The sequence below is a fragment of the Salvelinus namaycush genome, chromosome 8, assembly GCF_016432855.1.
Source record: "Salvelinus namaycush isolate Seneca chromosome 8, SaNama_1.0, whole genome shotgun sequence".
In the NCBI taxonomy this organism is placed as follows: domain Eukaryota; kingdom Metazoa; phylum Chordata; class Actinopteri; order Salmoniformes; family Salmonidae; genus Salvelinus; species Salvelinus namaycush.
In genome coordinates this window covers 41,115,334-41,136,050 of record NC_052314.1, presented here as the reverse complement: position 1 = coordinate 41,136,050, position 20,717 = coordinate 41,115,334, and the positions used below count along the sequence as shown (strand labels likewise).

The following is a 20,717-nucleotide window of genomic DNA, read 5'->3' as shown; positions in this document are numbered from 1 at the left end:
ATACCAATTCATCATCAATCATTATAGCTGGCCAGAAGTCAGTCAGTGTCTTATGGGTGTCTCTGTTCCCAAACCTTTCTCTCTATTTGAGGATGGATGCATGCTTGGTGACATCATTGGCTGAATAGATGAATGACATCACCATGTTGATGACACGGGTCTACATATCGTCCATACAGTCATTTAGTGGGTCGCCATGGTGACACACTGGGTTAACCGCAGAGTACGGAAACAGGAAGGCCTTTTGTGAAGTGAGCAGATAAGTAGAGAGTATAGGTACAGTCATTTCTGTCTAATCAGGTCTGTGCCAAGACCCTGCAGGGGACTACTGAGAGGGCTTGCAAACAGATGGAGGAGAGAGGTGGACAGAGGGAGATGGAAAGAGAGGACATTCCATGCCTGCTTGCAATTTGTCCATTCCTCCACAATCCAAAGGCCTCTGATTCATATAGAGCATCCTACAGTCTCCTTCAATTATGTCAAAAGACAGTAAGCTTCAGGTCCTTAGTGATGATGATGGTGGATGTGTGTGTACGTGTGTGGAAGGGGGCGGTGAGGGGGGAGACGTGATGAGGGGAGCAGAAGAGGGGGCTAGGCCACCAGTTAACACCCTGGAAGTCAACTACAGAGAGAGGTGCAGGTCCAAAAAGGAGTTGCCCCCAGCCCTTGCCCTCTGCTCCCCCTCTTTCCCTGCCCAGTCTCCCAGCACTCCTGCTCTGATTTAACATTAAACAGGAAAGGCTTTAAGCAGGGGCACTGCAGGTCCGCTCCCTGTGAGGAGTCAGTAGTGTGCAATCCTACTAACACACACACACACACACACACACACACACACACACACACACACACACACACACACACACACACACACACACACACACACACACACACACACACACACACACACACACCTCGCATTGGGTATCACATACCAGGGGCCCTGGACCCCAAATCAGCCCCGTCTAGACTGTCTGGCACCTGCCTCTGCTTATTTACCACAGCATAGCCAGAGGAGGCTTAGCGCCACACTACACAGCACAGCAGAACCTCCATCACTCTCCTCCAGCCTCCACTCCTTCCTTCCTTCCACCCCTTTGCCCCTAAAGCCCCTTCCTCTCCCTCATAACCCCATGTCCGGCCTCTCCCTCCCAGCCCAGAGCTGACCACACCAGAAGTGGAGAAGGGGAAAGGATTGGGTCAGGTCTTGCCCCAGGCCCAGAGAGGAGAAGGGCAGAAAGTAAAGGAGTAGGGGAGGCAGAGAGGAAAAGGTTGAGCTGGCCAAAGGGCAGGGACAGAGCAGAGGTAGCCTGATGAGGAAGCCTGCCCAGCAGGAAATAGGGAGGGAGGATGGAGAGGAGATTGGCTCCAGGTAGGACTGGGCGATATGTCCAAATTATTCATCATATTTTCCACATTTGACAGTATTTGAAGGTATTTTATGTTTTTGAATAATAAAAGTCCTAAATATGCTTTGAGTAGTGCATGACCCTAGGGTGGCAACACATACATGATAAGTGATTTTGATGGGGCTTTCTCCATTCTAATTGTTGTAGTGTTCAATCCAACTTCAAACAAAAATGATTATCAGTATTTTCATACATTTCTGCATTTCCTGCACTTTTGTTATTATTTCCACAAAGTGACCTGCAGGGCTGCATGATATGGGTAAAATTCTATAGATGGAATATAGTGGGCAGCACCTTGAATATATTGATGTTTGACATGACAGCAAATGAATAAGCCAGGAAAGAATTATTGGGTAGGAACCAAAAGTGCTGGTCAGTGTTTCCAGGTGACACTTCATTAGAAGTGACATGTATTCTTACCTCATGTAGCTAGCAAACATTAAAGACGGTACAGTTTGAAGATAGGCAGAAACTGCTTCTCCAATAGAAATCCCTGATCACACTTGTAGGCGATGTCATGGTGACGTTGGCTAGCTAAGCTCATGCACAAAAATACGTCATTGGGTCTAACATTCGCCTCGCTGCGGCAAACTGCGGATGTGCAGGCCGTAAAATCAAAGATATTCCTTAGATATAAAGTTGTTTTTGACAGAAATGAAAACGTGTCAGTTTGTCACATTCACGAGGCTAGAGTAATAACATGTTCAACTACTTAAGACTTTGCTCGAATCTAGGTTCTGATTATTATTTTTTAGTTAACAACTAAGGAAGAATGTTTCACTTCTCTCATTGACTTCCCAAACCGCAAAACCCGGTCTGGTCTACTTGGTCTATTTCGCAAGCTTCCCGAAAGTCTCGCAATGATGCGCCTCTGGCTACGTTTGCTCTGACTATTAGTACATTTAGCAAGCTAGCTAGCTAACTAGCGATTAGCGGCTAACAATATTTATTTTAGTCACAACTTTGCTAAGAAAGTTGTTTGCAGACAGTAAGATACACAAACTAATAGTGTCATTATAGAATCCTTGGGGAAAGCAGCATGTCACCGACATCTTGTTGCATCTATCTGACCATGCAGACTGCAGAGCGAAGAGCAAGAAAGTGCTCGTTGAGTTTGTGGTCAAGCAACTGCTCTCTTGAGTGACAGGGGGCAGGGCTTGATGTGGGAAGTGGCATGCAGCAGGAGAGAGAAAAACAACTCAAGTAGAAAACGGAGGAGTAAACAAAAAACGGTGTTTACATTACATGCGTCAAAGTTGCGTATCATATTTAACAAACCAAACACTGATTTACCATTATAGAAGGTAAAGTAAAAATCCAAACCGGTCTGTACATCAATACCCATATATAGTAAAATACTGTAAACTGCCCAGCGCTAGCTAAAGGACCATCCCTAGAAACCGAGAGAGAGCGAGAGAGGGGGCCTGGGGTCAAAAGCCACTTTCCAGTCATGCTGTTACCCAACATCCCCTCTGACACTCTGACCCCGCGGGGCAGATCTACTGGCGACATGACCCACTAAACAAACAACTCTGTTTATGAGCATCTGGCCCCCATTTACACCCAATCTCACAAGACAAACAGAATAAGCATTTAACTAATCTACCAACGATGAAAGACAGAGGCAATCAGATTTCACCCAATCAATATGACATCAGCTTCATCCCGACATCACTAACATCATGTACACTTAAAATCTAGATATTCCCTATTAGTGCAATCTACGTACACCAAATAGGCCTATACTATAGAGAAGATGGAGAGTCCTTTTTCACTGAGGGCTGGTTAGATGAATGATGCAAGGCTTTCTCCAGCGCTCCAATAAGTGGAAAGAAATAAAAAAAACATGGAGCTGTCATCAGTGAGACTGAAGGCTGAGCAGCCGCCCTTTGGCGATTTGGGTTCAAATGTAGCATGCCAACCCCCTACTCCTACCACTCTATCCATTCCTCCTGCTCTCTATTCCTTCCGCTCTCTCCCATTTCTCCGACCCTCTCCATCCATTTCTATCTCTCCACCCTTCCCTCGCTACACCCCTTTTTCTCGTGCATAATTCCAAGGCTGTTAGCCTCGATGCTAATGCTGTCTGGTCTGTGGCCCCAGCCCCCGACCCTTGAGTATACACTACCCAGTCTTACCTGTGGTATGCAGTCCGTGTAGGCAAACATGGACTTGAATCTGTCGTCCACACTGATGTGGTACAGAATGCACATACACAGCTGTCTCTGGCTCTCGTCAGCTGAAACATAAACAGAGAGAAGAGAAGCACAGAGAGGGGTAAATGGATGAATGAATGAGGAGCTGTACTTACTTTCTGCTTCATGGAGATTCAAATGTCCAAAAGTCTTGGACGAGGCTAGTGCACAACATACAGTATGTCCATTACAATACAGATTAAAACCACCTCTCTAGGATGATATGGTTTAGGAGTATATCTAGTCATTTAAAGACAATGAACACATTTTCTTATTGCAGGTTTATAAGAGGTTATTTTACAGCAGTCTAAAGAACATGGCTCTATGATTCAGTGCTAATCTGTCAGGCAGCTCTCTGAGTGTTTATGAGTTTGACCCAAACCACTGCAGGGTGACTGCACGACGCTCCAGAGAGGCAGCTCACCAACATCATGGGGTTAGGAGTCTGAGGGCCTAGGACCTTGTTTCATGAACACTAGTTTGTTTCTAGAGGGAGAGTGACTGCAGTGACCGACCACACTGGGTAATAACTAGGGTGATGAAGGACCACAGATCTAACAGACCAGACCGACCCAGTCCAGTTCTAACTAGTCCCAACCTAACCCGTGGTCAGTGACCATGCAGGTCAAGCAGCCTTATCACATACAGTAGCAGCCTACTGGTACCAGATGTGCTCACTGAACCCCTGGAAACAAGAGAAAAGAAACGGCTTGGAGGTTTAATTGGGAAAACAGGAGGAAGCATCAATTTTACTGCCTTTAATAAGTTAAAGCTACACTGCTCAGGCCCTTGCAGTGCTGCGATTGGCCCACACGTGCTTCTCATTAGTGGAGCCCTCAACCTATACCTTAACACAAACGCTCACACACTTGTTGCCTCACATGAGCTCTCTCCCGCTCTCTCTCTCCCCCCCTCCTGATCTGGAAAAGTCCCTCACTACACCGGTAGGAACATGGAGGATCCTTTATGGGGAAGGAGAGAGACCCCATTAAATGTTCTAAACACCACTAGAACCCCACTGAAAAAAGAGCGGAGAGCCATTAACAATTAACTTGAGTGTTCAGGGGCAGTTAGTGAGAGAGCTAAACTTCAATTACACCCTGCTCTGATTTAAAACCACCCAACCTTCATAAAATCATACCACCATGCATTAGTGGCGCCTGGGGCAGGTCTGTGGACAGTATACTATTCTGTTGTTAGTGCAATTTACTGAGTAAATGAGAGTACTGGTTCAGTCTTCAAAGAGAAAACCCATAATGCACATCAAATAGCTTCTAAGAAAAGGTCCATTGTGAAATTGTCCAAATGGAATGATTCTGGAGTAAATTGGGAGTAAAATGTGGTACTCTCTGGAGATAAGAGGGATATCTCTGGACAGTACTTCTACACAGAAAACAGGACAGAGCCAATAGGATGATTAAGAGGACTTCAAATCTACGCAGATTGAAAACCACACTGACACACATACTGAACACCCACACACATACTAGGGATGTGACAAATGGGAAAAGATTCTTAACTTTAAACTGCCATTTTTGGGGGGGGGTTTCCGTGAGAGAAATGTTTTTTTTTTTTTTAATTCCAAGTGAACTCACTATGCAGCTGCACTGCTGCCAGCAATGGTTTGGGTCTCATGGTGCATCCCTTTCAGATTGTTAAGCATTGCACCTATAATACCTTTACTGTACCTCAATTCCACCTCGCAAAGTTTGCATTTCCTTTACACCCCAAACACATACTGTGAAACAGTAGCCCAACGTTTAAGAGAAATTGGAGAGAGTGAATCTTACAAGCGAACACACCGGAACAAGCTCTAAATTATATCAAATTGTATTAGTCACATGCGCCGAATACAACAGGTCAAATGCTTACTTACGAGCCCCTAACCAACAGTGCATTTTCCCCAAAAATACAGATAAGAATAAGAGATAAAAGTAACAAGTAATTAAAGTGCAGCAGTAAAAAAATAACAATATATAAAGGGGGTACTGGTACAGTCAATATGCGGGGGCACCGGTTAGTTGAGGTAGTAAGTACATGTAGGTAGAGTTGTTAAAGTGACTATGCATAGATGACAACAGAGAGTGACAGTGGTGTGTAGTGGGGGGGGGGGGGGGGGGGGGGCAATACAAATAGTCTGGATAGCCATTTGACTAGATGTTCTTATGGCTTGGGACTAGAAGCCTCTTGGACCTAGACTTGGCGCTCCGGTACCGCTTGCCATGCGGTAGCAGAGAGAACAGTCTATGACTAGGGTGGCTGGAGTCTTTGACCATTTTTAGGGCCTTCCTCTGACACTGCCTGGTATAGAGGTCCTGGATGGCAGGAAGCTTGGCCCCAGTGATGTACTGGGCCGTTCGCACTATCCTCTGTAGCGCCTTGCGTTCGGAGGCCGAGCAGTTGCCATACCAGGCAGTGATGCAACCAGTCAGGATGCTCTCGATGGTGCAGCTGTAGAACTTTGAGGATCTGAGGACCCATGCCAAATCTTTTCAGTCTCCTGAGGGGGAATAGGTTTGTCGTGCCCTCTTCACAACTGTCTTGGTGTGCTTGGACCATGTTAGTTTGTTGGTGAAGTGGACACCAAGGAACTTGAAGCTCTCAACCTGCTCCACAGCAGCCCCGTTGATGAGAATGGGGGCGTGCTTGGTCCTCTTTTTCCTGTAGTCCACAATCATCTCCTTTGTCTTGATCACGTTGAGGGAGAGGTTGTTGTCCTGGCACCACACAGCCAGGTCTCTGACCTCCTCCCTATTGGCTGTCCCGTTGTTGTCGGTTATCAGGCCTACCACTGTTGTGTCATCGGCAAATTTAATGGTGTTGGAGTCGTGCCTGGCCGTGCAGTCATGAGTGAACAGGGAGTACAGGAAGGGGCTGAGCACGCACCCCTGAGGGGCCCCTGTGTTGCGGATCAGCATGGCGGATGTGTTGTTACCTACCCTTACCACCTGGGAGTGGCCCGTCAGGAAGTCCAGGATCCAGTTGCAGAGGGAGGTGTTTAGTCCCAGGGTCCTTAGCTAATTGATAAGCTTTGAGGACACTATTGTGTTGAAAGCTGAGCTGTAGTCAATGAATAGCATGTAGTCAATGATATGTACACTCCCCTAAGTATGTATATGGACAAGGGTTGCAAAACAACCAAAACTCTACAGGAACTTTCAGTAATTTTGGTAATCAACAGGTAATAAGGTAATTTATACTTGATTAACTTTAAAAAGTGTATTAATATACAGTGCCTTCGGGAAAGTATTCAGACACCTGGACTTTTTCCACATTTTGTAACATTACAGCCTTACTCTAAAATTGGTTAAAAAAAATAAATCTAATGACAAAGCGAAAGCTTTTTTATTTTTAGCAAATTCATTAAAAATAAAAAAAACGTAATATCTTATTTACATAAGTATTCAGACCCTTTGCTATGAGATGCGAAATTGAGCTCAGGTACATCATGTTTCCATTGATCATCCTTAAGATGTTTCTACAACTTGATTGGAGTCCACCTGTGGTAAATTCAATTGATTGGACATCATTTGGAAAGGCACACACCTCCCTATATAAGGTCAGAGCAAAATCCAAGCCATGAGGTCGAAGGAATTGTCCTTAGAGCTCAGAGACAGGATTGTGTCGAGGCACAGATCTAGCGAAGGGTACCAAAACATTTCTGCTGCATTGAAGGTCCAAGAACACAGTGGCCTCCTTCATTCTTAAATGGAAGAAGTTTGGAATCACCAAGACTCTTCCTAGAGCTGGCCGCCCAGCCAAACTGAGCAAACGGGGGAGAACGGCCTTGGTCAGGGAGGTGACCAAGAACCCAATGGTCACTCTGATAGAGATCTAGAGTTCCTCTGTAGAGATGGGAGAACCTTCCAGAAGCACAACCATCTCTGCACCACTCCACCAATCAGGCCTTTATGGTAGAGTAGTGAGACAGAAGCCCCTCAGTAAAAGGCACATGACAGCCCACTTGAAGTTTCCCAAAAGGCACCTAAAGACTCTTAGACCATGAGAAATAAGATTTCTCTGGTCTGATGAAACCAAGATTGAACTATTTGGACTGAATAACAAGCGTCACATCTGGAGGAAACCTGGCACCATAACTAAGGAGAAGCATGGTGGTGGCAGCATCACGCTGTGGGGATGTTTGTCAGCGGCAGGGACTGGGAGACTAGTCAGGATCGAGGCAAAGACAAACGGAGCAAAGTACAGCGATATCCTTGATGAAAACCTGCTCCAGAGCGCTCAGGACCTCAGACTGGGGTGAAAGTTCACTTTCCAACAGGACAATGACCCTAAGCACAGAGCCAAGACAACGCAGGAGTTTCTTCGGGACAAGTCCCTGAATGTCCTTGAGTGGCCCAGCCAGAGCCCGGACTTGAACCCGATCGAACGTCTCTGGAGAGACCTTAAAAATAGCTATGCAGCAACGCTCCCCATCCAACGTGACAGACCTTGAGAGGATCTGCAGAGAGGAATGGGAGCAACTCCCCAAATACACGTGTGCCAAGCTTGTAGCGTCATACCCAACCCAAGAAGACTTGAGGCTGTAATCGCTGCCAAAGGTGCTTCAACAAAGTACTGAGTAAAGGGTCTGAATCAAATCAAATTGTATTTGTCACATGCACCAAATATAACCTTACCGTGAAATGCTTACTTACAGGTCCTTAACCAACAATGCAGTTCAAGAAATAGTGTTAAGAAAATATTTACTAAATAAACTAAAGTTTAAAAAAATAAAATCAAAAGTCGTGGGTGAACAGAGAGTACAGGAGGGGACTAAGCATGCACCCCTGAGTGGCCCCAGTGTTGAGGATCAGCGTGGCAGATGTGTTGTTGCCTACCCTTACCACCTGGGGGCGAACCGTCAGGATGTCCAGGATCCAGTTGCAGAGGGAGGTGTTTAGTACCAGGGTCCTTTGTGGGTACTATGGTGTTGAACGCTGAGCTGTAGTCAATGAACAGAATTCTCACATAGGCATTCCTTTTGAAAAGTGGGAAAGAGCAGTGTGGAGTGTGATTGAGATTGCGTAATCTGTGGATCTGTTGGGGCGGTATGCGAATTCGAGTGGGTCTAGGGTTTTAAGCATGATGGTGTTGATGTGAGCCATGACCAGCCTTTCAAAGCACTTCATGGCTCACTTACGTAAATGTTACATCTCAGTTTTTTCATTTGCATTTCTAAAAACCTGTTTTTGCTGTCATTATGGGGTATTGTGTGTAGATTGATGAGGGGGAAAAACTATTTAATCCATTTTAGAATGAGGCTAAGGTAACAAAATGTTGGAAAAGTCAAGGGCTCTGAATACTTTCCGAATGCACTGTGTAGTAAGGATGTGCATCTTTCCCTTTCAAGTCGATTCTATATGCATCTAGATAAACAGGCTCCGATACGATACAGGAAGTTACGGTTTAGTTTGAAACAATTCGGTTTCATTAGAGAATGAATTGATGCGAATCGGTTTGATGCGATACACTAACATTTGTTGCATAAACACATTCATTTTCCATCCAAAATGAAAATCTGCTGCTGATGGCACTCATGAGCTGGGGCTCTCTGAGCTGTATCTGTCTGGGCTGACTTCTGTGCGTGTGTACATTTTGTATGTGTGTGTAAGTGATGTATGTCTATGATGTATGCATTATGTAGGCACCTGAGCTGAGCAATAAAGAAGACTAGGCATCTACCACCCCACTACCACTATCAGATTAAAGGGGGAAATGTAGCCTGTTTTCCGTCCCTTCCACTTCGATTCTGAAATCATCACCCACTAATTAACTTGTCATTTTTGCAGATTAAGTGTTTGAGCTAGTAATAACATAGCCAATGAATGAGCGTACAAAACATTAAGAACACCTTCCTAATATTGAGTTGCACCCCCCCTTTGGGCCCTCAGAACAGCCTCAATTCGTCAGACATGGACTCTACAAGGTGTCGAAAGCTTTCAACAGGGATGCTGGCCCATGTTGACCCCAATGCTTCCAACAGTTGTGTCAAGTTGGCTGGATGTCCTTTGGGTGGTGGACCATTCTTGATACACACAATGAATTGTTGAGCGTGAAAAACTCAGAAGCGTTGCAGTTCTTAACACAAACTGGTACGGATGGCACCTACTACCATACCCCGTTCAAAGGCACTTCAATGTTTTGTCTTGCCCATTCACCCTCTGAATGGCACACACACAATCCATGTCTCAATTGTCTTAAGGCTTAAAAATCCTTCTTTAACCTGTCTCCTCCCCTTCATCTACACTGATTGAAGTAGATTTAACAAGTGACATCAATATGGAATCATAGCCTTCACCTGGTCAGTCTATGGCAGACATGGGCAAACTACGGCCCGCGGGCCACATACGGCCCGTTAGGCTTTTTAATCCGGCCCGCCGAACTTGTCCAAATTATAGTAAAAACCTCCTTTTTTTCCCCTTTCCCTGCAATGCCCACGTTTCCCCAATAGATGGCGCACTCAAAACACATTGACCGTTGTTGGAGTGGCGCGTATTTCTCTTTATTTCACTTTAATTTTCACTTCGTTTCACGTCACCATTAAGCCCTTCTGTGAAAATGAGCGGACCAAAGAGAAGGAAAGTGGACAGCGAATGCCGAGTGTTTAATAAGGAGTGGACAACAAAATACTTCTTCACTGAAGTCCGATCAACGGCTGTATGTCTGATATGCCAAGAAGCTGTTGCGGTTTTCAAAGAGTACAATATCAGCCGTCACTTTGCCACGAAGCATGCAAACTATGCTAGCAAGCAGTCAACACAAGAACGGGCGGCGAAATAGTATGTAAATGCCATATCTTGCATATTCCTTGAGACAAATTTATTAACTGATAAGGGCTATTTTTCACATTTGAAAGACAGTTAATAAATTGGGTTGTAGTGTTCTTACTGTGCTATGAGGTTTGCACACACTACATTTAATGCTTTAGTATATCCGGCCCAAACACTCCCTCCAAATGCTCCTGGCCCGGCCCCTCTGTCAAATTTTAGAACCCATTGTGGCCCGCGAGTCAAAAAGTTTGCCCACCCCTGGTCTATGGTCATGGAAAGAGCAGGTGTTCAGTGTATAGCACAATTTTGGATTTCACCCACATGGGAAAAGCGAATGGTTATTACGTTTTTACAGAGTGAGCTTCTTTTCTCCTCCCGCTTTGGCCATGCAGTGCGCCTTCGCAAAAGTGATTGCTGTCCTCGTTATAAAATGATAAATCAACTTTACCCTGTATAACTAAAAATGACCATAGACCCTGTTTAAAGCAAAACTCTCAAAACTATTACTGTAGGTGAAAATTAACAATCAAAATAAAACATATTGTAAGCCCCGTTCAGCAGGTACAGCCAGATGAGAGTTGTCTTCGGTAGGTCATGTCAATTCCGGTAAACCACCATTTTCAACAGCGCATAGATAACAATGACCTAGAAAATGACATAGGTTGTCACTCAACAGGGACTAGCTTCAGGGGGAAGCTTGTTCCAACATTTGTGGTGCCAGGACAGAGAAGAGCTTCGACTGGGCCGAGTGGGAGCTGTCCTCCCATATGGGTGGGAGGGCCAAGAGACCAGAGGTAGCAGAACGGAGTGCTCGGGTTGGAGCGTAACATACCCTCTCTTTGCAACCCTAATTTAGACAGTGACAAGTAAGAATAGAAAATGTTTGAACATTCATTACATGAATGTCTCATTCATAAAGTTAAAATCCTGTAGACCCCTTAGCCTTTCCGGACAGATTCTGCAAAAACAACATTTATGCTGCGGCTCAGCGTATTATTCTAACAAATATATTATATTAATTATGCACATTAAAAATTATGCACATTTTTAAAAAGGCCCATTGCAGATGCTCCCAGCCGTGCCACATGGCCCCCTGGACGAGCTAACACACCAGTCACACACATGATCTAGTTTCAGGAGTAAGCCTCGCTGGCTCTGGTACTGCTGGCCATTACACACATGTACACACATACACAGTTGTGTCAGTGAGTAGTGTACCTAGCAGTGAGGAGAGTTTGGGGATGAGTCCAGCCTGGACCATCTGGCTGCGGAGGCCTGTGTCAAAGGAGAGGTTGAGGAGCAGGCGCAGTGTAGTGTTCAGTAGGTCTTCATGCTTACAGGGCAGCAGCCTGGCCAGTTTCTCCACAGCATACGTCTCTGCCTGAACACCAGAGAACAGAGGAGACATTAAAGTCATTAAACACAACCCAATATAAAATGTGCACCGATACACACCCTACTTCAACAACCAATCCCACCATGAGACCACAATGATACTTTCTTTGACGTCAGACAAATCAAATCACATTTTATTGGTCACATACACATGGTTAGCAGATGTTATTGCGAGTGTAGCGAAATGCTTTTGCAGTTTCCTAAGGACTAGAAGCGAAGCTGTCATCTCTATCGGCGCCAACTTTAACAACACAGACTTCACCTGTGTTGGGGGTCAATTTAATTTGAACTCCGTTCATTCAATGAATTACTTAAAACGTATTCAACTTATTTTGTAATTTGGTAAGAATGTCCTGAATGTACAGAGAAAGCAGTGTTGACTAGATACACAGTGTTGACAGGTAGGTGCAGGTGTTGAGCAGACACATCAAGGACCAGTCTATAAGGCACCATGAAGAGTAGCAAACCAGATGGCCTGCACACTGGAGGTGTGTGTGTCAATTACACTGCTACTGTGTTCAAAAGGAAATCCACTGACACCAATATAAATATTGTCTGCACAGTAATCAATTGCAGTTCTAAAGCCATCTCACAACTGTTATCTGGTGTTGAATACACACGTGTAATAAGTAGAATGATGACAAATCCCTAACGAATTATCTTTTTGTAGCTAATCAGCCTGCAACTAAAACCGTCCCCTGAGATAAAGTCCCCACAGAGTAAAGATACTCTGTGAATAACATGTTGAGAGCACTACTCTTCTGTTCTGCTGGACTCATGTAGACAATGGGCAAGAACCCCGAAGGGTTCGAGTCAAAGATACACTAAAAGGAAACAATTTTTTAAAATAAAAACTGTTCCTAACTCAGTCTGGGTTTAATAAAGGCACACAAACTGGCTGAGATTGGATCCAGGTGGAACTGCAGTAAGACAGGGAAGTGAAGCAATGATCACTGAAGTCCTACAACTGTACTAGAGAAGGCATCAAAAGTAACTCTAAATGTAAACTAGTACAAATCTTTAAAAGGTACCACAAAATAATAAAAATAATAATATTATTATTATACATTCTCAATCTACAGTAAGTCAGAGGACCTGAGACTTTGTATGTACAGTGAGCTTAAAAAGTATTGGGACAGCGATACATTTGTTGAAGTTTTTTCCTCTGTACTCCGGCACTTTAGAAATTAGAAATGATTCAATGACTATGAGGTTAAAGTGCAGACTGTCAGCTTTACATTGAAGGTATTTTCATCCATATGAAAATCCATTTAGAAAAAACAGCACTCTTTGTACATTTGCCCCCCCCCCCCCCCATTTTAGGGGACCAAAACTATTGGGACTAATACACTTACACTGCATTCAGAAAGTATCAAGATCCCTTGACTTATTCCACATTTTGTTACATTACAGCCTTATTCTAAAATGGATTAAATCGTTTACCCCCCCTCAATCTACACACAATACCCCATAATGACATAGTCGCTGCACAGCCATTTTCAGGTCTCTCCAGAGATGTTTGATTGGGTTCAAGTCCAGGCTCTGGCTGGGCCACTCAAGGACATTCAGACTTGTCCCGAAGCCACTCCTGCGTTGTCTTGGCTGTGTGCTTAGGGTAGTTGTTCTGTTGGAAGGAGAACCAGTGCCCCAGTCTGAGATCCTGAGCATTCTGGAGGTTTTCATCAAGGATCTCTCTGTACTTTGCTTCGTTCATCTTTCCCTCGATCCTGACTAGTCTCCCAGTCCATGCCGCTGAAAAACATCACTACAAGCATGATGCTGCTTACACCACCATGCTTCGCCAAAGGGATTGTTTTGGACAGGTGATGAGCAGTGCCTGGTTTCCTCCAGACGTAACGCTTGGCATTCAGGCGAAAGAGTTCAATCTTGGTTTCATCACACCAGAAAATCTTGTTTTCTCATGGTCTGAGAGTCCTTTAGGTGCCTTTAGGCAAACTAAAAGTGGGCTGTCATGTGCCTTTTACTGAGGAGTGGCTTCCATCGGGCCACTCTACAATAAAGGTCTGATTGGTGGAGTGCTGCAGAGATGGTTGTCCTTCTGGAAGGTTCTCCAATCTCCACAGAGGAACTCTGTCAGAGTGACCATCAGGTTCTTGGTCACCTCCCTGACCAATACCCTTTTCCCCAGATTGCCAGCTCTAGGAACAGTCTTGGTGATTCCAAACTTCTTCCATTTGAGAATGATGGAGGCCACTGTGTTCTTGGGGACATACAATGCTGCAAACATTTTTTGGTACCCTTCCCCAGATCTGTGCCTCGGAGGTCTACAGACAATTCCTTCAACCTCACGGCTTGGTATTTGCTCTGACATGCACTGTCAACTGTGGGACCTTATATAGACAGGTGTGTGCCTTTCCAAATCATGTCTAATTAACTGAATTTACCACAGGTGGACTCCAATCAAGTTGTAGAAACATCTCAAGGATGATCAATGGAAACAGGATGCACCTGAGCTCAATTTTGAGTCTCATAGCAAAGGGTCTGAATACTTATGTAAATAAGGTATTTCTGTTTTTTATTTATTTGCAAAAATGTACATTATCGGGTATTGTGGATAGATTGATGAGGGAAAAATGGAATTGAATCCATTTTAGAATAAGGCTGTAACGTAACAAAATGTGGAAAAAGGGAAGGGGTCTGAATACTTTCCGAATGCACTATATATGTATTAAAGTAGTCAAAACTTTATTTGGTCCTATATTCCTAGCACGCAATGACCACATCAAGTTCGTGACTACAAACTTGTTGGACGCATTTCCTGTTTGTTTTGGTTGCGTTTGATTATTTTGTGCACAATAGAAATGAAATGGTAAATAATGTAGTCACTTTTATTGTAAATAAGAATGTAATATGTTTCTAAACACTTCTACATTAATGTGGATGCAACCATGACTATGGATAGTCCTGAATGAATCGTGAATAATAATAATAATAGAGACGCACAAATATCATACCCCCAAAACATGCTAACCTCTCACCATTACAACAGGGGAGCATTTTTGGAAGGTGGTATGATATTTACAATAAAAATGACTCCAAAATGACACAATACATTTTTACCATTCATTTCTATTGGGCACAAAATAACCTGAAACACAACCAAAACAAGCAACAAATGCATCCAACAAGTTTGTAGAGTCACAAGCTTGATGTAATCATTGTGTGCTAGGAATATTGGATAAAATACAAAACATTTGACTACTTTAATACACTTAAACTTGTCCCAATACTTTTGGTCCCCTACAATGGGGGGACTATGTACACTGAACAAAAATATAAAAAGCAACATCTGCAACAATTTCAAAGATTTTACTGAGTTACAGTTCATACAAGGAAATCAGTCAATTGAAATAAATTCATTAGGCCCTAATAATCTATGGATTTCACATGACAGAATACAGATATGCATCTGCTGGTCACAGATAGTAAAAATAATAATAAAATAAAATTAGGTGTGGATCAGAAAACCAGTCAGTCTCTGGTGTGACCACTATTTGCATCAAGCAGCGCGACACATCTCCTTCGCAAAGAGTTGATCAGGCTGTTGGTTGTGACCTGTGGAATGTTGTCCCACTCCTCTTCAATGGCTATGGGAAGTTGCTGGATATTGGCAGGAACTGGAACATACCGTCATACACGTGGATCCAAAACATACCAAACATGATCAATAGGTGACATGTTTGGTGAGTATGCAGGCCAAGGAAGAACAAGGACATTTTCAGCTTCCAGGAATTGTGTACAGATCTTTGCGACATTGGGCCGTGCACTTTCATGCTGAAACATGAGGTGATGGCGGCGGATGAATGGCACGACAATGGGCCTCAGGATCTTGTCACGGTATCTCTGTGCATTCAAACTGCCATCGATAAAATGCAATTCTGTTTGTTGTCCGTAACTTATGCCTGCCCATACCCTAACCCCAACATGGGGCACTATGTTCAAAACATTGACATCAGCAAACCGGTCGCCCACATCTGCCATCTTCCCGGTACAGTTGAAACCGGGATTCATCTGGGAAGAGCACACTACTCTAGCGTGCCAGTAGCCATCGAAAGTGAGCATTTGGCCACTGAAGTCATTTACGACGTGGAACTCAGGTCAAGACACTGGTGAGGACGAAGAGAACGCAGATGAGCTTCCCCGAGACGTTTTCTGACAGTTTGTGCAGACATTCTCCAGTTGTGCAAACCCACAGTTTCATCAGCTGTCCGAGTGACTAGTCTCAGACGATCCCGCAGGTGAAGAAGCCGGATGTGGAGGTCCTGGGCTGGCGTCATTACATGTGGTCTGCAGTTGTACGTACTGCCAAATTTTCGAAAATGACGTTAAAGGCGGTTATGGTAGAGAAATTATCATGAAATTCTCTGGCAACATTCTCTGGTGGACATTCCTGCAGTCAGCATGCCAATTCACGCTCCCTCAACTTGAGGCATCTGTGGAATTGTGTTGTGTGACAAAACTGCACATTTCAGAGTGGCCTTTTATTGTCCCCAGCACAAGGCACATCTGTATAATGATCATGCTGTTTAACCAGCTTAATGATATGCCACACCTTTCAGGAGGATGAAGTATCTTGGCAAAGGAGAAAAGCTCACTAACAGGGATGTGCCTATGGAACATTTCTGGGATTTGGATGAAAATACCCTGAAATTAAAGCTGACAGTCTGCACTTTAACTGAAGTGCTAGGGTAGAGCTAAAACCACAAAAAAGGGGTCAGTGTCCCAATACTTTGAGCTCACTGTATTTTCCTCACCTTGTTGCAATTCCTCTCCATCCATCCCTCCCTCTTCCTCTCTCACTCCATCACTCACCATGTCTCTCTTGTTCTCCAGGAAAATGCTGAGCTTCTTGAGGAAGGAGACCACCAGCTCCTGTACCGCTCTCCCTACATCCCTCCCTCTTCTCTGCCCCTCTCCCTCCATCTTTCCCTCTCTTCCTTCCTCTCTCACCATGTCATTCTTATTCTCCAGGAAGATACTGAGCTTCTTGAGGAAGGAGACCACCAGCACCAGCAGCTCCTCGTCTTCCCGGTCCAGGGTCTTCACCAGGGTGTGGACGATGTTCTTGTTCCTCATCTTCAGCTCGGTGCGCGTGTCCTCAGCAAGGTTCAACAACAGGTGCACAGCCACTGGGAAGCAATAGGGAGAGGGGGGACTGTAGAATCAAATAGTGATCTAACAACCAATGTAGTTGGTAATTACATCACTGTATTATCAAGCACTAATAGTGCTGTCTGTAACAAACATCACTACCCCTCTGCTAGACATGGTAGTGTGCTACACAGTTACTGTACCTCGTAGAAGCTGCTCCTGCTTGATCAGTAGACCTTGGTACTTCTTGAAGGCTTTCTCATGCTCCTTCTTCACATTCTGGTTCTTATGGTCATCGTCACGTGAGATCAGTCAAGGAAGGAGTGTTGCTGTATTGAACCAATGAACTCACTATATAGTCGTGTTTTATAAATCAGCCAGCACTGAGGGCAGAAGGAACCCTGAGGCATTGACCCTCTGTCTATGTTGTTTTCGTTATGTGTCGGACCCCAGTAAGACTGGCTGTCGCCATTGGCGTCGGCTAATGGGGATCCTAATAAAATAAAATCAAGCAGCAAGATATGCAACATCATTTAGGTGACCTTTGACTTCAGCTGAAGGATATAGGCTGCCGCTTTCTTCTGCAGTTCGTCCTGCCAGAGGTCGTACCTCTTCAGCTCGTGTTCAATTATGTTCATACAGAGGGCTCCGATCTTATAGTGGGTCACCTGCCCATGGAACTGGGAGAAACTGGGGAAGGGAAGAGAAAAGGTTTACAAGGCTTCCACTTATTCAAAAGTGCATTTCGTTCATCGTTATGCAACACCTATTTTTTTTAGCACAGTCGGGTGCTCAGATTGAAATGATCCTATCAGCTGAGAGCTTTGTCCAAAAAGTCAACTGCAAAAAAAGGACAAGAAAGATTGAGTAAAACAGTATCTCTCATCTCCTACTCATAATCAGCCAGACACAAACCAAATAATTTCAAAACCAAACAGCACTGCCACGGAGCGGGGCCAAGAAGGACTATCAGTTTGCAGAACTACGTAGATCCTCTCACAACTCAAATCGCTCTTGACAAGTAGTTTAATTATTATTCTATCAAGGGTAATTAGTGTTTCCCAACCCCCAAGGTTGGAAAGTAAGGTTTTGCCATATGTTGTCATAGTTGTGTGATTGCTGTCAGAATGAGAGAGAGCAGAACATGAAAACAAAAGAAGAGGTTCTGGCGAGCGAGCGAGTTGTATACCTGGAGAAGCAAAAGAAGACGTAGATGATGGTGGTTGCCAGGTCAACGCTCTGTTTCCAGTCCTCCCTCAGAACTCTGGCCAGGGCTCCCAGGGCTGTCTCTGATGAGCAGCAGACACCACACAGGTCAGAGAGAAAGCAAGAGAGGAGGTGGGGAGGTGAGAAGAGAGAGTGAGGAAAGTGGTATACATATGATGTGTGTGGGGGGGGGGGGGGGGGCAAGGGGAGTGATTGAGGAAGAGGAGGGGGATTATTTGAAGTATGTTAGGATTTGAAAGGGAAGTATGCAGTTGGGGTGGAGGTGGGCAGGTAGTGGAAAGAGTCTAGCATGGAGATGACAGTCAGCTTGGGGTGGGAGGTTAAGGTAAGGAATTTGGGGGAATGTAAAGGGTTCCAGGCTCCCATGGCTTGAGCTATGGGTGATCTTCATTGTAAATATACATATCACATTGTTCCATTTCCCCTGGCCATCTCCACTTTCCTCACTGACCCGAGGTCTCATGGTTCACATGCACGTTCTACCGTTATCAACGTCTGACCATGTGATCCGTTACGACAGACAAAGTGAGCCTGTGATGCATAGTGACAGTTACAAAATGAAGCCATGCCATCATTTGACAGCTGTAATGGATGAGGACCCTGTGCTGTTGTGAGAGAAAACAGCTCTGTCGTCAGGGAAGGGAATAGGAAGGACTAGTGCTAGGCCGTTTTCTTATGAACAGGATGGGCTGGTGAGAGAGTCTGTAGATTATATCAACCAATGACACTAGAGTTTGTCTAGCCTGGCCTGTACAGCTTTTAAACACCCAGCAGAACAGAGAAGATGATTTCTCTGGAACGTAGCATTGTGACAGACTGGGAAGGAACGTACCATTCTGCAGGAGCTCCTCCAGGTTGTCTGGGTTGCGGGCGAGGTGGAGGATGAGGGTGGCACCCCTGACCTTCTCTGGGATGTCCTCATACAGCAGCTCCACATAGTGATCTATCCTGTTGATGTTGGCCTCCTCATCCAGCTGAGAACAGAGATACAGTATAGGTGAGGAATGGTGAGGGTTAAAATCATACCGACATAATACAGTGATAATCATGCTACAAACACACAGAAACAGACTTGGACACAAACAGACACACAGTCAGACACGTACACAAATTTGAAGATGCTCTGCTTACCTCCATCCCCTCAAATGGTGCGAGGTCTCTCGGCGGGTGTTTCTCTCGTTTGTCTGTGAGGAGGACAGGACAGCATGTGCACTAGTAAGCATAGCATGATAAAGGTGTATTTACACAATGAATCGCAGGCAAAGTCATTCAGATCAATTATACTTTTATTGGTCAAGTACACATACTGTATTTTGCAGATGTTATCGCAGGTGCAGTGAAATGCTTATGTTTCTATACTGCACTGTTTCCAACAGTCTCCCACACCTACTTATTCAAGGGTTTTTATTTTTACTATTTTCCACATTGTAGAATAATAGTGAAGACATCAAAACTATGAAATAACACATATGGAATCATGTAGAACCCCCCAAAAAAGTGTTAAATAAATCTAAATATATTTTACATTTGAGATTCTTCGAAGTAGCCACCCCCTCTGCCTTGATGACAGCTGTGCACACTCTTGGCATTCTCTCAACCAGCTTCATGAGGTAGTCACATGGAATGCATTGTTAAAAATGGTTAAAAATTAATTTGTTAAATTTGCCTTGTTAAAAATTTCTTTCAGGAATTTCTTTCCTTAATGCATTTAATCAGTTGTGTTGTGACAAGGTAGGGCTGGGCGATATGGCCAAAATATTATATCATGGTATTATTTTTTTTTTAAATGGACGGTATTTTGAGTTTTTAATAATAAATGTTCTACATTTGCTTTATGAGTTGTGAGTGATCCTAGGGTGGCAACACATGTATTCTAAGTGATTTCAATGAGTCTTTTATACTGTTCAATTCAACCAAAAGAAATTTCAGCACTTTTATAATTTATGCATTTCCTGCACTCAACTGCAGTGGTGGCAAAAGTACCCAATTGTCATACTAGAAGTAAGTAGAAGTAAAGATACGTTAATAGAAAATGACTCAAGTAAAAGTGAAAGTCACCCAGTAAAATACTTGAGTAAGTCTAAAAGTATTTGGTTTTAAATATACTTAAGTATCAAAAGTAAAAAAACAGATGGCACCATTTTCTTCTTTTTTTATTTTATTTACGGATAGCCAGGGGCACACTCCAACACTCAGTCATAATTTACAAACAAGGCATGTGTTTAGTGAGTCCTCCAGATCAGAGGCAGTAGATTACCAGTGATGTTCTCTTGACAAGTGCGTGAAATGGACCATTTTCCTGTCCTGAAAAAAATGTAACGAGTACTATTAGGTGTCAGGAAAAATTTATGTAGTAAAAAGTACAGTATTTTCTTTCGGAATGTAGTGAAGTAAAAGTAGTCAAAAATAAAAATGGTAAAGTACAGATACCCCAAAAAATGACATTAGTAAAAATACTTTCAAGTACTACTTAAGTACTTTACACCACTGTTCAATTGAGATCATTTCCACACTGCCACGTAGGGCTGCACGATATGGGCAAATAATCTAGGACTTATTTTTAACCAAATGTTGCAATTGCGATTTGACTTGCGAATTAGAGCAAAACTGTT

The 20,717-nt window shown here is 43.9% G+C and overlaps 1 protein-coding gene across 1 annotated transcript in view; it reads right to left on the bottom strand.

The window, feature by feature from the left end:
- The window catches only part of LOC120052674 (kinesin-associated protein 3-like), a 49,102-nt gene that overhangs the window by 16,540 nt on the left and 11,845 nt on the right, over positions 1-20,717 (bottom strand). The window contains exons 4-11 of the mRNA XM_038999723.1: positions 19,237-19,289; positions 18,938-19,079; positions 18,068-18,167; positions 17,444-17,568; positions 17,082-17,180; positions 16,738-16,916; positions 11,590-11,752; positions 3,545-3,645 (exon numbers count right to left, since the gene is read on the bottom strand). Coding sequence (XP_038855651.1) covers positions 3,545-3,645; positions 11,590-11,752; positions 16,738-16,916; positions 17,082-17,180; positions 17,444-17,568; positions 18,068-18,167; positions 18,938-19,079; positions 19,237-19,289 — 962 coding nt within the window. The remainder of the gene's footprint in view (positions 1-3,544; positions 3,646-11,589; positions 11,753-16,737; positions 16,917-17,081; positions 17,181-17,443; positions 17,569-18,067; positions 18,168-18,937; positions 19,080-19,236; positions 19,290-20,717) is intronic.